At 30.2% G+C, this 14,674-nt stretch overlaps 1 protein-coding gene across 3 annotated transcripts; it reads left to right on the plus strand.

Annotated features, from left to right (window-relative positions):
- The first annotated feature begins 4,340 nt into the window (after nt 1–4,340).
- Nucleotides 4,341–10,577, plus strand: LOC109796028 (transcription factor TGA2.3). 3 transcript variants are annotated; one of them, XM_020355633.3, is made up of 12 exons: nt 4,341–4,516; nt 5,006–5,171; nt 5,859–5,962; nt 6,585–6,658; nt 6,766–6,966; nt 7,165–7,215; nt 7,329–7,388; nt 7,532–7,609; nt 7,745–7,796; nt 8,473–8,744; nt 9,078–9,326; nt 9,935–10,577. In XM_020355633.3, the coding sequence occupies exons 2-12, from the start codon at nt 5,068–5,070 to the stop codon at nt 10,079–10,081; spliced, it is 1,392 nt and encodes a 463-aa protein (XP_020211222.1). In that variant the 5' UTR covers nt 4,341–4,516; nt 5,006–5,067; the 3' UTR covers nt 10,082–10,577. The 3 variants fall into 3 exon arrangements, with proteins under 3 accessions (XP_020211222.1, XP_020211224.1, XP_020211223.1); XM_020355635.1 differs by lacking the exon at nt 4,341–4,516 and adding an exon at nt 4,523–4,878; XM_020355634.2 differs by lacking the exon at nt 4,341–4,516 and having other exon boundaries at nt 4,885–5,171.
- Nucleotides 10,578–14,674: the final 4,097 nt, after the last annotated feature.

Here is a 14,674-nt window from a genome sequence, read left to right on the forward strand (position 1 = left end):
AAAACATGATTGTTTTCGTTATATTTATTTATGTAAAGTATTTGTTATTTAGTAACTTTTTGTTTATAACTAGTCTTTTTTTTATTATTTATTTATCGATCATATATTATATTAAAAGTAATTTTAAATGATAAATATTGTGTCACAAATGTATTATTATATAATATTATTTTGATAACGTGTTTTTAACAAGTTTTTTTTTTTAATTTACAAAACTCTTAACATGAAATTTAAAAAACTTAAATTTAATTCTACTCAAACTAATAACATTAGTACGTGAAAATGGACTTATTGTGATAGATAAATATTATTACTAAAAGTATTTAAGTTTTATTAGTTGGTATTTATAAGTAAATTATTATTATTTTTACTCGAAATCATCGTGTGTGGGAAAATAGAACACCCTTTAAATATAAATCATTTTTCTTGCAGTACATGTTGGTATTTAATATATGATATTAATTCAATGTTTAAGTTGTATATAATTTAAATCACGCTCGTAATGTATAACCGTGTTTTCTAAATAATTCTTATAAAAGTTAATAGAGTTATTATATAATTGATTTATGATGAAATGAAAGTGTATAAATTTTTTTTTATAGAGTGGCGACATAAACTACTTTGTGAATTTAAAAAACGTAATGAAATCCTTAGCAGCCCCTTTTATAAATTTTGTAAAGCAAATGATTGGTATTAGCAATAGGTGTGGTGAGAAAGGGTAGTGATGTAAATGAATAAGGCAAAGGAGTGGAAAAATGTAAGTGCGAAAAACATACATAATAAATAGCTATTTTTATCTAATAATAATGGATAATAACTCACGTGCAATTGCAGCATTGGGGTTATTTGTGATTCGGTTAGGTGATGCGTAATATTGTTCGTGTAAAGCTCAAAATAGTCTACTCATTGCCATGCCTATAAAGTATAGTGTTATTTTTATTTTATTTTTTTATTGTATTGTAGCAATTTATTTGAAAGGAGTACAGTGTCCGGAAGATACTGAAATAAAATCTATAGGACATTGGGACCTAAAAAATGCTATTGACTTCTACTTCTACAGTTGTGCACCGCAATTTTAAAATGATTCCCTTTTAGATTTTTCTTCTTGTCATGCCATTTGTCACATGTCTTGCATTTTGTTTTGCTTTTAAATACTATATCTATTTCATTATTCTAAAATGGGGATGCACAATATACACATCCTTTTATGCTGTGTTTGGTTGCCAATATTAAAGTAGAGAAGGAGATGGAGAGAATAGACAAGAGAAAGAATTTTTTTTTGATAAAAGTGCTTTTAACTTGCATTTAAATATGTTAATAATCTATTTTCTTATTCTAAACATAACTTAAAATTTTAAGGTATTAGGTAAGTGGATCTTTCGCACTTATTATATATTACTCTAACATGTACAATTCTAATCAATGTGAAACTTCACTTTACACTTGAAGTCCAACACTCTCCTTATTACCGTTATACTTGTCTAATTCCATTCAGGATCTTACTCTTGATCTTTCTCATTTATATATTACTTAACATGCTTAATTCTAATTAATGTGAGACTTTACTTTATACTTGAAGTCCAACATTTACAAGTAACATATCTGATCTGGATATATTAATATGAATTTTTATCTTTCTCATTTTTTTAGTTATTCATTATTGATATTTTTATTTTTTATTTTTTGTCATGGATGCAAAAGTTAATTCACTGATTCACGCAATGCAAGTTAATGTTAGTCCTCAAATTGTAGTCTCAATTAAGATATTGTTTTTTTATATATATAAAAAAAGAGTACTATAAATTATAAGCCCGAACAAAGATGAATTAAGTGAATTAGCTAGTACGCAACACAAGGTTGAAGGTAACAACAACCCTGTGAATGCCTCCAACAACATGCATGAAAGGGGAGATTAATTAAATCATGCACTGTAGTTTGTGACAAATATTAACTTGAAAGATATGATGCATAGGTTCCATGAATTTACATTTTCTTTTTACTAGTATATTATATTTCTCTTTCATTGAAAATATATCTGCCCCTTGCCTGATTATGACACACACTTCATCAGTTTTGGTAAAAAAACAAAAACTATATTTAATTTAGACTTAAAATTTAAAACTATAAGTCCTCAATTTCATTGAGCGATATTTGTCTGATTCAATACATTCAACCCATTTTCTAAATATTAGTTTTGCTATTGGAAAATTGTGTTAATATCAAAGTAATATAAAAAAATGGAAAATTACAAATAATTAAGGTCCTTAAGTACATATAAGGCACCAAAGATGATGTTCTCACCATAAAGGGTTTGATGATCTTTCTTTATTTTCTTTTATTACATCTCACATTTTCTCTCTTTTTTATCTTCCTATACAACCATCATTTTCTTCTAATTTTTTTGAATAAAAAATTAAATAAATATTATTTCATTTTTTTTCAAGCAGTGAATGTATTATTCTTATTATTCTGATATTATGCTTTAATAAAATTTGGATAATTATGCTTTTAAGCTTTAAATATATGTTTTCTATCATTAAAATTGTGTGGGTGATATAAATATTTTCTATCATTAAAATTGCTTAGATGAATTTTTAAATTGAATCTCTTTTCTCCCTCTACAATGTTATAGTTTTGTATCCCATGTTTAATCGATATAATTGTTTTTTTTTTGTGTGTGATATTTGATCAATTATTATGCATCTTTTGGTAATTAGTTAAATTATGCATCATTTTGTAGAAATCATATTTAACATCGATTAAAATAAATATTTTACATCAAGGCAAATGTAGATGTGATTGTTATAAAATAAAAAAGACTTTCTACGTTAGTTAAAAGTGTGCAAACACTCTTAACACTATTCTTCCACAACACTTTCGTTTACACTGCTCTCTCTCTCTCTACTTCAAATCACCCCCAACCACCCATTGCTCCACCACCCGGATACACATTTATTTTGTATCATCCTAAAAACTAAAACTAAAGAAATGAAATAAAAATCAAATACACCTATCATTTAAAAAAAGTTGACATGATATCAAATAAAAGTGTAGTATAAAACATTACCATCATGATCTATTAAGTCAAAAAATTCTTATTTAATTTTTTTTTAATGAAAAATCCTTAAGATTAGTCGGTGTCATAATAATGCGAATGATACTAGTCTTTGATCTATTAAATTTAGTTGATGACAAGAAATATTTTAAATATGATTGATTACTATGAGAGAAATAAGTGAAGAATAAAGCGAGAATAAATAAATAAAGGAAAAATAAATGAATAAAAATATGTAATAAATATAATAAAAATTAGTATGTATAGTTTAAAAGAAATATAAGAAAAATAATATTATAGAGTTATTTAATTTGAATGAAAAAAGATGAAAGAAAGTATAATATAAATAAATTTACTAATTTCCTCTACTAAAATTAGTTACGCGAGATGTCTCCATAATATATTTTTAAACAATTGAATGAATCAACAATTGATTGAGAGAGTAATGAAAAGTGCAAGGATTGCACCAAGTTTATGGAACATTTGAATTGTTTGTAATTGATTAAGCATCAACCCTAATCAATTACAGGTTATTTATTATTCGAATATGAAAGCTTTGGAATCGATTGCAACGGTTTGGGGAGTCAACCAATTTACGTAAATGGGACTGGTAATCTATTATAATGTTTGATGAGAATGATGATGGTAGAGAAGTGTGTTTGTGGAGTCTTGACACAAGAGGCATGAAAGTGAGGAGTAGCTTAGTGACAAACCAAAATTCCTTTCTATTTTCACACATATAAGCGAAAAAGAAGACTTTTGTGGAACCCTCATCTCAGCATTTGGGACAAGCAACAAGTGAATTTATTTGTCAGTTATCTTGTGTATTTTGAGTTTTGGATGGTGTCTTTGTGGAGTCTTGTACTAATATGGAGTTGGGATCAAAATACAGAGAGGAGGGTAAAAAGAAAGATGGAAACAAAACAAAAAGCGGTAAAGTTAACTCAAGTTTGAAGAATTTAAAAAGGCAAAGTTATTTTCTTTTTTCAAATGGACGAGAGTTTCAGACGAAAAGGACGTATGCAAGAAATTGGAATGGTCTGAACGTCACGCTTCTTCCACTCTCTCTCTCTCTCTTTCCACCCTCCATAAAATATTTATAATTACACCAAAAAGATCAACTTGATGACACATGATGCTCCTCTTTGAATGTGTGGTGTGGTAATAAAAACACAAAAATTGTTTTCAATCATAAGCAACAATCACCGAATAAATAATTAAAAAAGCATATAAAATTTCCCCAGGGTTAGAGATGAAATTGTACTGTGTAACATCATTATATTATAATAATAAAATATTAAAGTGCCATTTCCTTCAATCAAAAAAGTCAAAAAGTCTTGGTATTTATCGTCAACTTGTCCCTGGTTAGGGTTTGCAGAGCTATTATTCCATCGGTTTCTTCTTCTGGGTGTTGCTTAAATCCGTGGAAAGTTCATTTATTTTCGATTTTCATGCGACCAGGTTGTTCAATATCACTTTTTTAGTTTTACCCTTTTCGTATCAAATTTGGGGTGGTTCTCTTTTTCCAATTTATGTTGCTCAGCTTTGTTTTTAGAAAGTGGGCCTTTTATTTTCATTTTCAAAATTAGTTTTTTTTTTTATAAAATTTTTGTGGGGGGTGTATTCTGATGCTGCAGAGGTTTTGATTTCGAGTTCCAAAATTTGTCTTTGTTTCAAACGGGGTGTACGGAGAGTGAAGCTGTCTTACAGCTTTTTTATTTATTTATTTTTCTGATTTTCCAACACCTGTTTTGGTGCCAATATGATGACAACGAGTTTGGGGCTGTTTTATCTTGAATCCTGTTTCCTGAGCTCGCCTTGAAGTTAGTTTGTCTTGAATTTTACTTAAATTGTGGTTTTCTTGTTGAAGATAGTGCGAGCTTGAGGATTTTTTTTCCTTCTGAGGTGGGTTTGACTGAAGTTGTTGTGTGGTTTGTGAAATGGGTTCAGGGTCTTTTGGGGTTGAGGTTTGTGGAGAGATATGATGGTCGTTGTGCTGAGCATGGTTATTGATGGGTAGCAGAAGTAGAACTGTAAACGTTAACACTAAAGACACCAACAAGGTTGTGAACGGGATGCCAAGCTACGCTCCTTCCTTGCCTTCTTCTAGTTCCATGTAAATTTTTCAGCGGACCCTTTTAATTGATGTTTAATTTGTTCTTTGTTGGTCTTATGATAATTTCCCAGTTTGTTGTGTTTTATTTTATAATTCTCGTGTGGGTAGATTGTTTATGTAGTAAGCATTTACTAGTCTAGTATAACTCTTGTGTAACTAATTGAAACTATTCATGTTGTCGGGGAACTGTGCTGTATTGCTGTTGAAATTAGATTAGGCCTTGTCTAGTGCAAGATTGCAGAGGAAAGCGTGCTGTCAAGGGTGAAAATAATGAAAACTTCTTTGTAGTTTGATTTTGCTGTTTATGGGGAATCTATATTCTCGAGTAGAGACAAGTCTTCCTGTTCACTTTATTATGCTGATTCATTCATCCTCATTGAACTGGAATGCCATTGTTTCTTCTAATTATTGGAAGTTGAAACTATACAACCCTGTAGTTTTTTCTAACTATATTCTTGTTTTCCATTTTTGGTGGCTTCAGATTTTCTTAAAAGCTTACTATGACTTTTCTAGATTGAATTTTCCCATGGATTTGTTGTCAGATCTTGAGTATCCAAGTTGAACTTTTCTTTAGGTTGGCAACATGGATTTTGTCGATGACTGCATGGCTTTCTCAGCCTTGCCTGGATTATTGAATATGCATTCAGCAACTTTTTTTTTACATGTTGTCATGGTTTTTGTTTGCAGGGGCATAGAAGCAACTAATGTTCATCCTTCCCGAATTTCTGAATTTGGAACCCTGGAGCAATCTCTTGGATTTCGTGTTGAGGATACCATTAATCTTAGCAGAAGTATGTTGCTCATGTTTTGATCTATAACAGTTGGACTCCTTTTTTGTGTGGTATTTGTTGTTGCTGTGAATTGCTGTTTTATGAATTGGATATCTTGTTTCATATTCCCATTCCTTATATTGTTATGCTTGCCATTCCCAATGTTGTGTATTTAAAACAGAATCACATCCTTTCCGAGTGATTGCACTTGTTTGTGACTTGCTCCTAACATATTTCTTCCGTTCTATTTCTACCTCTTCGGAGTTTTATTTCTATAAAAAATGCTGCTCACGGTATGCAGTATTCTGTGTGCACTCTATTGGTCTGTACTCTGTATTCTTTTGTTTGGCTTCTGTTCCAAATTTGATTGGTGAATATGATACTTTCCATAAGCTGCTGGTATAATGCTTTTAAGATAAGCCTACCATTTTATTTGTACCTCATGGAGACAATATATTTGGAATCATTGTTTTTGGTACTTGTAAAATAAACAACTTTTAATTTTGGTGCTTGTAGAATATTTTTCTTTGATTTTCATTCTTCTAAAATCTAAAGTCATTATTTTTGTGACAAACATTCATCCCCCTCTTGTTGGCACCTTATCAAACCTCTATTACCCTTTTGTTTTTATATTATCTTTCAGATCCGGTGTTTAATCAAATGAAATCAAATAGCCAAGCTCTAGGTGCTGATATTCAATTTGGTGCTTTAAATAAGGTAATTTCTAATCTTCTTTATGTGGTTATGTGCTTTCAAGAATCAATAAGTCACAGAATATAATGAATTCCTGCATTTCATGCTCTTCTCTTACATGTAAAATGCAGTCAATTGCGACATCAGATATAAACCTCTCCGCTGCTATTGGTGGGTCTCAGCCATTGCCATTACAGATACTAAAAGATTCACAACCAACTCTGGCTTCAACATCTGCCGGTAATCGTGAGAACTGGGGAGAGACCAACATGGCTGATGCCAGCCCCAGGACTGATACTTCAACAGATGATACAGAAGACAAAAATCCAAGGGTAATTATTTAGCTTGCATACTACACTTTATTCTGCATCTTGATTTAATTTATTCATCAATTTGATGCCTTTTTGGTAATGCCCCTAGAGTTATGATGTGACAGTAAGTAATTTTTCCTTCCTGTTAAAATTTTATCAAACATACAAAGGCATGCTAATTTGTACTCTAAAATATGGTGCTTTATTGTTGTTTGGCAGCCTGAAAGGGGTGAATCCAGTGATAGATCAAAAGATAAATCAGATCAAAAGGTTGTATGCAGTAGTTGTGTTCTCAAAGCATAAGCCTTTTGTTACTATGGGTTAATTTTAATCTCTTTCTCTCTCTCTCTCTTTTTTTTTTTTTTTTTTTTTTTTATCGCCAGACATTAAGACGGCTTGCTCAAAACCGTGAGGCTGCTAGGAAAAGTCGACTGAGGAAAAAGGTATGGCCTTTTCCGTTAATTATAGATGAACTTGTAAAATTAGTGTGTTATAACATGGTTAGTTGCTTAATTTTTCACATGCTTTATTTTTATTTATATTTCCTACTTTTGACTCCTTTAAATCCTTCTTTCTGTTCATTTAGGCATATGTGCAACAACTAGAGAGCAGTAGGCTGAAACTGACCCAACTTGAGCAGGAGCTCCAGCGAGCTCGCCAGCAGGTTTGGTTGTGTTTGTTTTTTTGTTCAAAATTTGATAATTATCCTTTTGAAGCGCCCTTTTATCAGATTTTATTAGTCGGATTATGTTTCTACTTCTACATAATGAGTTACAATTTGGTTATTAATCTTTTCCAGGGAATATTTATTTCAAGCACTGGAGATCAGGCCCAGTCAATGAGTGGAAATGGTATTTAAAAATCTTGTACCTCTAATTGTATGCCTCAAGCTTGGAAAAATTTATTCAGTTAAAATCTTTTCTACTTGGAGTAGTTTGAGGGAATGTTTAGAGACTGATAATAATAATTTCATAGTCAGTACAAAAGCAATTAGCACTTGGTTTGACATCCAAATCCAATTAAGAATTCGCACATCCTGAAATTAGTTTATATGTAAAATTTTGCATTGACAATTTGGGAAAAAGCAGATATGGCACTGCTAGAGTCACTGTTACTAACCAACATGGAATTTCTACACGCCAAAATATTGATGACTGATTCAAGTGCTCCCATGAAGTTATCTGCAATATGATTCTTTTTCATGAAACAAATCGAAGTTCCTGTAAAGATATAGAATCATCTTATTTGAATTACATTTACGTTATTTTTCAATTTTTCACTGACAAACGTTGATTATTCAGTTGCATCTTTCATCATTTCTGCTGCACTGAAGTAATGCATTCTTCTGATACACCATAGAGCTTGGTGTTATTTTCTGTGATTGACTGCATCATATGTGATGCAAGCCTATGAGAATTTGAACTCTGACAACATGGTACTCAGTAGCATGGATGGTCATGGGCAGGGTTTTGCAAAAGTTTGTGCTTTGTTGGAATCCTAAATCAATTTAATCATCTTGTTATGCAGGTGCTATGGCATTTGATGTTGAGTACGCACGATGGTTAGAAGAGCATAATAGACAAACCAATGAGCTAAGGGCTGCAATAAATTCTCATGCTGGAGATATTGAACTTCGAACCATTGTTGACAATTTCATGACGCAATTTGATGATATCTTCAGGCTGAAAGGTATTGCAGCAAAAGCTGATGTTTTCCACATCCTGTCAGGAATGTGGAAGACTCCAGCTGAGAGATGTTTCATGTGGATTGGAGGCTTTCGCTCATCTGAACTCCTCAAGGTGAGAAGTTTCTAGGTTATCTATGTTCTTTAATTACACTTTTCTTGGTTTGAAAATTCTTCCACTAATATAATGTGCTTGAACATTCACTGCATTCCCTGTTTCCAAAACACTATAAAGTGAGAGAAAAGCGACAAAAGAATCAAAATAGATATGTTCTTGACCATATTGAAACTTAATATTTAAGATATTGTTGAGGAACCCTCCAATTGTTGAAGAAATATCAATTTTAACTGTTTTATCTTTACAATAATTGATTATGGTTTTGAGTTTTTAAGTTTATTTACTTTTATCATGTTATGCCTGACTAAAATTGAATTGACACTGTTGCAGCTTCTTGTAAGTCAGTTGGAGCCTTTAACTGAGCAACAATTGATGGGCATCTACAACTTGCAGCAGTCTTCCCAGCAGGCCGAAGATGCTCTTTCTCAAGGAATGGATGCACTGCAGCAATCACTGTCTGAGACATTGGCTAATGGTTCACCCAACTCATCAGGCTCCTCGGGGAATGTGGCAAATTACATGGGCCAAATGGCTATGGCCATGGGAAAGCTTGGTACTCTTGAGGGGTTTCTTCGACAGGTAATTAACTGTCTGCATTTTCCGATCTGATTCTGGTTTCTCAACTTTCATCCTTTTGATATAAAGCTAAATTGGTAGCTTACAATTAGCCAAGTTTAATTTATGTACACTCAGTGTAAAATATTTTACATAAATGTGGTCAAATTGAATTCATTGTCTTTCTAAATGTTTTACATTGACCGTGTATACATGGAATTTCATGTTTTCTGTGTCAATTTCTTTGCAGTAAAAGAAAGACTATATTTCAGCTTTGAAAAAGAGTTGTGTATTGGTTTTGTAGAAAGACTCGCCATGGCTATAAAATAAATAGGATAATGATGTGCCTCTGACTGGAGTGAATTGTGGAGGCTGAGTTGTCTTGTTGCATACAAGTTGTGTCAAACACCACTGATTGACAAACTGCAAAATAAAGAAAGAATTACAGAAATAGAATGATGGAAAATGTTTTCATTGTATATCTGCATGCCTAAGGTGGAAGATGCTTTAAATGAGAGCTTTTAAGTAATTAATGATATGAATGCACCAAAAACTGGACCTAAAGTATTCCAGACATGATGAATTCCCTCGTAAAATATTAACCATCAGCTCATTTTTTTTCGTGTTACTAGGCTGACAACCTGCGGCAGCAAACATTACAACAAATGCTTCGGATATTAACAACCAGGCAATCGGCTCGAGCTCTTCTTGCAATCAGTGATTATTTCTCGCGTCTGCGAGCATTGAGTTCTCTGTGGCTGGCCAGGCCAAGGGAGTGAAGCATTTCAAAGCTCCATTTGTGGACTTTTTTCAAGCCTGACCCCCTTGAAGACTGACCATTGAATCATGTACACTAAATTGAGTTCAATGGAAGATGGTGTCTTTTGACAATGAAATCCTCTAGAAGCCTAGTTGTGGTGCTATAAAACATTAGATGCTATGATTTTTCTACTCTGCCAACTGCTGGTGTGCTGCAACATTTTTCTTTAAGCTTTTATGCTGCTTTTAAAATAGTCTCTCAATAATTTGATTATATAGGTGTATGATAGATAGAAGTTGTTGAAGGGAAAAAAATGTAGAAATAGTATATCTGTATTTTAGGTTATAGCTGTTCATTGTATTTCAGAAATCAGCTTCCATTTGAGGGGGATTTTCCTCTCTTTAGTTTCATTCCATGTTTAATGGCTTGTGGTTGGTTGCACATATGGCTCCATGGTATATATGTATGTATATATACTTTTCTCTCTTGGTATATTAGAAAAACATTGCTAACTAGTAACTGAATTATTTTTGTTGAGAGTAATCAAATTTGGGGGAGATTTTGTTGACAGAGATTAATCGTTGTATTTGGCGGAGATTAGTCACTGTATACAGTGGATTTATAGTTCATGAGAAAAAGTGGTGGTCCTTTGGAGATCCACTTTGGAACATAGTAAATATATGGAGTGATATAGTATAATCTTAATTGACAACCATATAAGATATAATTAGCGTGTCTCTAATCAGATAAATTATTACATTATATGGTCTCAACTAATCTTATGTGCGGTTGAGTGTTATTATTTTCATTTGTAAATTAAAAAATTCAAATACATCATGAAAATTAGTTGGGAGTATTAACACAATGATTTCAGACTATCAAGGGATTTTTCAACTAAACGGGGTTCAAGTGCAATGATGGATCGATGAATATCGAACGATGTTATGTTCATTAGTCCTTATTATGTTACCATGCAAGTCTTGAAAATTCGTACTTTAAAAAATAATCAGTTATAAAATTGGATATTTATCATAAAATAGTGTCGTTTTAAAAGAAAATTCTTTTAATGGTCCTATTTTAAAACAAGTTTTTAAAATGTTAAAAGTAAACTTTTGAACTATATTTAACTGAAATCGTTTAATTTAGAAGTAAGATTTTAAGTTTATCATTAGTTAAGTTTTAGTATATTTTAAAGTATCATATTGACGACTCTAGTGCCGTTTTTTTTACGATTGTAACCCTGCAAATTCTCTTTTGATAGCTTTAGAGTATAGCATCATAGCATATTCTGATGATTACTAAACAATACAACTTTAGCTGAGATATTAGCTATTCGTGATGCTTCAACATCACCTGAGAATCCAATTAAATCACACAATTCCAACCGTGAATTCGTTAGATTCTCATAACCATTATATAAAAGTGGTGTATTTTTAGCATCCATAATATAAAACACCATTTTGCTTAAATGAAAATATGTTTCTTAACCTTTTTTTAAACCCAAGGAAAGGTTGATAATAGGCCAATAAGGGGAAGGGGAAGAAGATTGATGGAAATAAAAAGGGAGTAGAGTGTATTGCAAGAATGACATGTACAAATTTAAAAATGGTTTACAACGTGGAAATAGACCCATAGTTTAGCGTCCCCACAAGATTATCAAATCTATGAGATTTTATTGCTTAATTTTCTTCTGTTAAAAATTCACCAACTAAAACATCAAATCTTTAAAAAAAAAAATTCCCTGGTCAAATCTTAATCTTAGATCTTATGAAATTCTTCAAAATTCGTCAATTGTTTTATGAAATTCTTCTAAACTTTTAAAATTATCTCATACCTTAATCCCATCATAAACCCTCGAGTGTTTTAATAGAAAATAATAATTTGAGAGTTTAAAAATTTTCTATAATCTGAAAAAAAAAATGCAATTAATTTTTTCTTGTTTCTATAATCTGTATTCTATGATTAACTGATTGCTAAAGAAGTAGTTGAGATGCAAATGTGCAACATGGAGTTTAAAATTGAGCATTCTCTGATCACGTAGAAATAGTTGAGTGTCCTATGGCTTTTTATTCTGAATTGAGGCCAACATGATTAGACCCGAGTTGAACATAAGTAGATTTCTCCTCCTGATTTGGTTAATTTGTTCATTATCATCAACTTTTTCTTTTTCCGAAAAATATGGTTCACACTTCACAATATCCTTGAACTCACGTTATGTAATCATAACTAGCTACGTACAACCAGCATGTTCTAACACAGCATGCTTATATTCAACTAAAGTCAATGAAGGTGATAGGGATCCTTCACGCAAGTTAAAAGTTTAATTCCTCTATTCTGAAATTCATTTAAGGGTTAATGTTTTTTAACAATGTCTTTTTTATAGGCATGGACAAAGATTGTATTTCTTGTTATAATCATGTTATTGATACAACTCCAATGAGATTTTTTTAAAAGTATTTATTATTTAATGTGATTTGAAGTTTGGATAATAATGTTTGATCCAATCTGTTTTGAATGATTTGGATTGGATTTACCAAAATAAAATTCAACAATTGAACCAAATCAATCAATAATGAATTGGTTTGATTTAATTGAATTTATTAATTAAAAAAAATGTGGATTTTTATTTTTTATCAAAACACAAAAAGCACATTATTTTTTCAACATTTAAATATAAACTTGTTATTAAAAGAGTGTAAATAAAAGAGTAATATAAGAATTTGAAACAAATATTTATAGGCAATATAAAACAACATGTGAGTGAGTTGTGAAAGTGAAAATGTGAAACTTATTTAAGGTTTGGTAGGGGGTTACAACCGACATGACTTGAGCTTAGTTCTGTAACTTTTGTTTTACATCTTTACAAATTGTAATTGCTAATTAATAATAAAACAAAACATGTAAAGTAATAAACAAATATAATTTAATGTATTTTGGTTAGATTCTTGGTGGTGAAAGTCAATTTTTTAAAAATTTGGATTGGGTTTGATGTGATCAAGGAAAAAATTTAGTTTGTTTGATTTAAATTATCAGATATATCATATTATTTAAATTGACTCAATTTTGAGATTTTAGTTAAGGAGATTGAGTTTAATATTACTAGATCAATGACTTGTTCATATAATAATTGTACTTTAATTATATACTTAAGAGATAAAATATTGGTCAACTATGTCACAGCATGAATAAAGAATGTTGAGAAACATTTACACCTGTGTGTGTGTTTAGTAAAAATACAAAGAAAAGTTGGTGTGATAAAACTTTAAATGACTAAGATAATTATAATATTTTTATATTTTATATTTTTTTTTAGTTTAATATGAAAAGAAAATAAATAGAAGAAAAAAAAAATATTTTTTATTATTTGAATGAAGAGGGGGAAAGAATGGATTTCAATAACAATTTTTTGTTTGTTTGATAAATTAATTATATTTTTCAAACAATATTTACATTTTTTTAACATAAGAATAAATAAATAAGCAATTTAGTAGAATTTTCACTTAAAAACATTTCTCTCTCTTATTTTATTTATTAAAAAAAAAAAAGACATCGAGTCATAATACATATATATATATATATATATATATATATATATATATATATATATATAAACCAACCCTAAACTTATCAATAAATAAATATTTTTCATAAGTTACATAGTTCTCTTTTCTTATTCAATTTATAAAATATCACATTCACAATTAAGATAATTTTGTAAATATTTTTTTAAATTACCACAAAATTATCTAAATTGTTACTATTTAAACACTTAAGAGTGAAATTTGTAGTATTTTATAAGACTTTTTTAATTTAAGTGATGACATTCGAGAAATGTGATAGGGATTAATATTTGTGTAAGACGTAAAAATAGTCAATTAGTTCGGTTGGATCAAATCATTTAGACTACTCATATTGACGCATGAGATATGTTTAGGTGAATGCATAATAATATATTAGTTGAAGTGTATGCATATGATGTTATCTTGTTTAGTGTGATTCATATGAATGGGTGATTATCTTGTTGAATGGAATGATTGAGATGCTAAAATGTTGTAGTTCATGAGATGACTAGTTGTTAAGCTATATGCTAATGTCGATACTTTTAGTATAATTATTTCTCCTTCTATATTTGTGTATGATTACTTCTTTGATATCTAACTTACCCTTGCAATGTTTTCTTAGTAACTGGACTACGATGATTATGTTTACATGATAGTACGGCATGATTAGATAGAGGTAGATTATGTTTTGTGGAGTCATGTTGTTGACACTACTTTTGACGAGAGTTGTTAGTAAATGTTTGATCAACAACTTAAGATTAATATTCAATATTGGATTACTGTATGTATTATATATATATATATATATATAACTATTATATATTTTTAGTAGTTATTTTAAATTTTACACATGTATATTACATAGATATATCTAGGTATTGTTTATATATTAATCATAATTAGATATATGTTATTTTATTCCATTACGAATAAGAACCGATAAGTAAAAGAATCATAACGAATTGTTTCAAAATAAAGTCAAAACACAGTCACATATAGACAAATTTTAATTTTGAAGACAATTTACTATTCATTTCAAACAAAACCCTCAT

This window comes from Cajanus cajan, chromosome 6 (genome assembly GCF_000230855.2).
Source record: "Cajanus cajan strain Asha chromosome 6, NIPB_CcT2T_4, whole genome shotgun sequence".
NCBI lineage: Eukaryota > Viridiplantae > Streptophyta > Magnoliopsida > Fabales > Fabaceae > Cajanus > Cajanus cajan.

Bases quoted from the DNA above. Each gene is read 5' to 3' on its own strand.
- LOC109796028 (XM_020355633.3), top strand. From the start codon at position 5,068: ATGGGTAGCAGAAGTAGAACTGTAAACGTTAACACTAAAGACACCAAC. The intron at 5,172-5,858 runs GTAAATTTTTCA...TTTTGTTTGCAG, and splicing joins TTGCCTTCTTCTAGTTCCAT to GGGCATAGAAGCAACTAATG. The intron at 7,797-8,472 runs GTATTTAAAAAT...CTTGTTATGCAG, and splicing joins CCAGTCAATGAGTGGAAATG to GTGCTATGGCATTTGATGTT.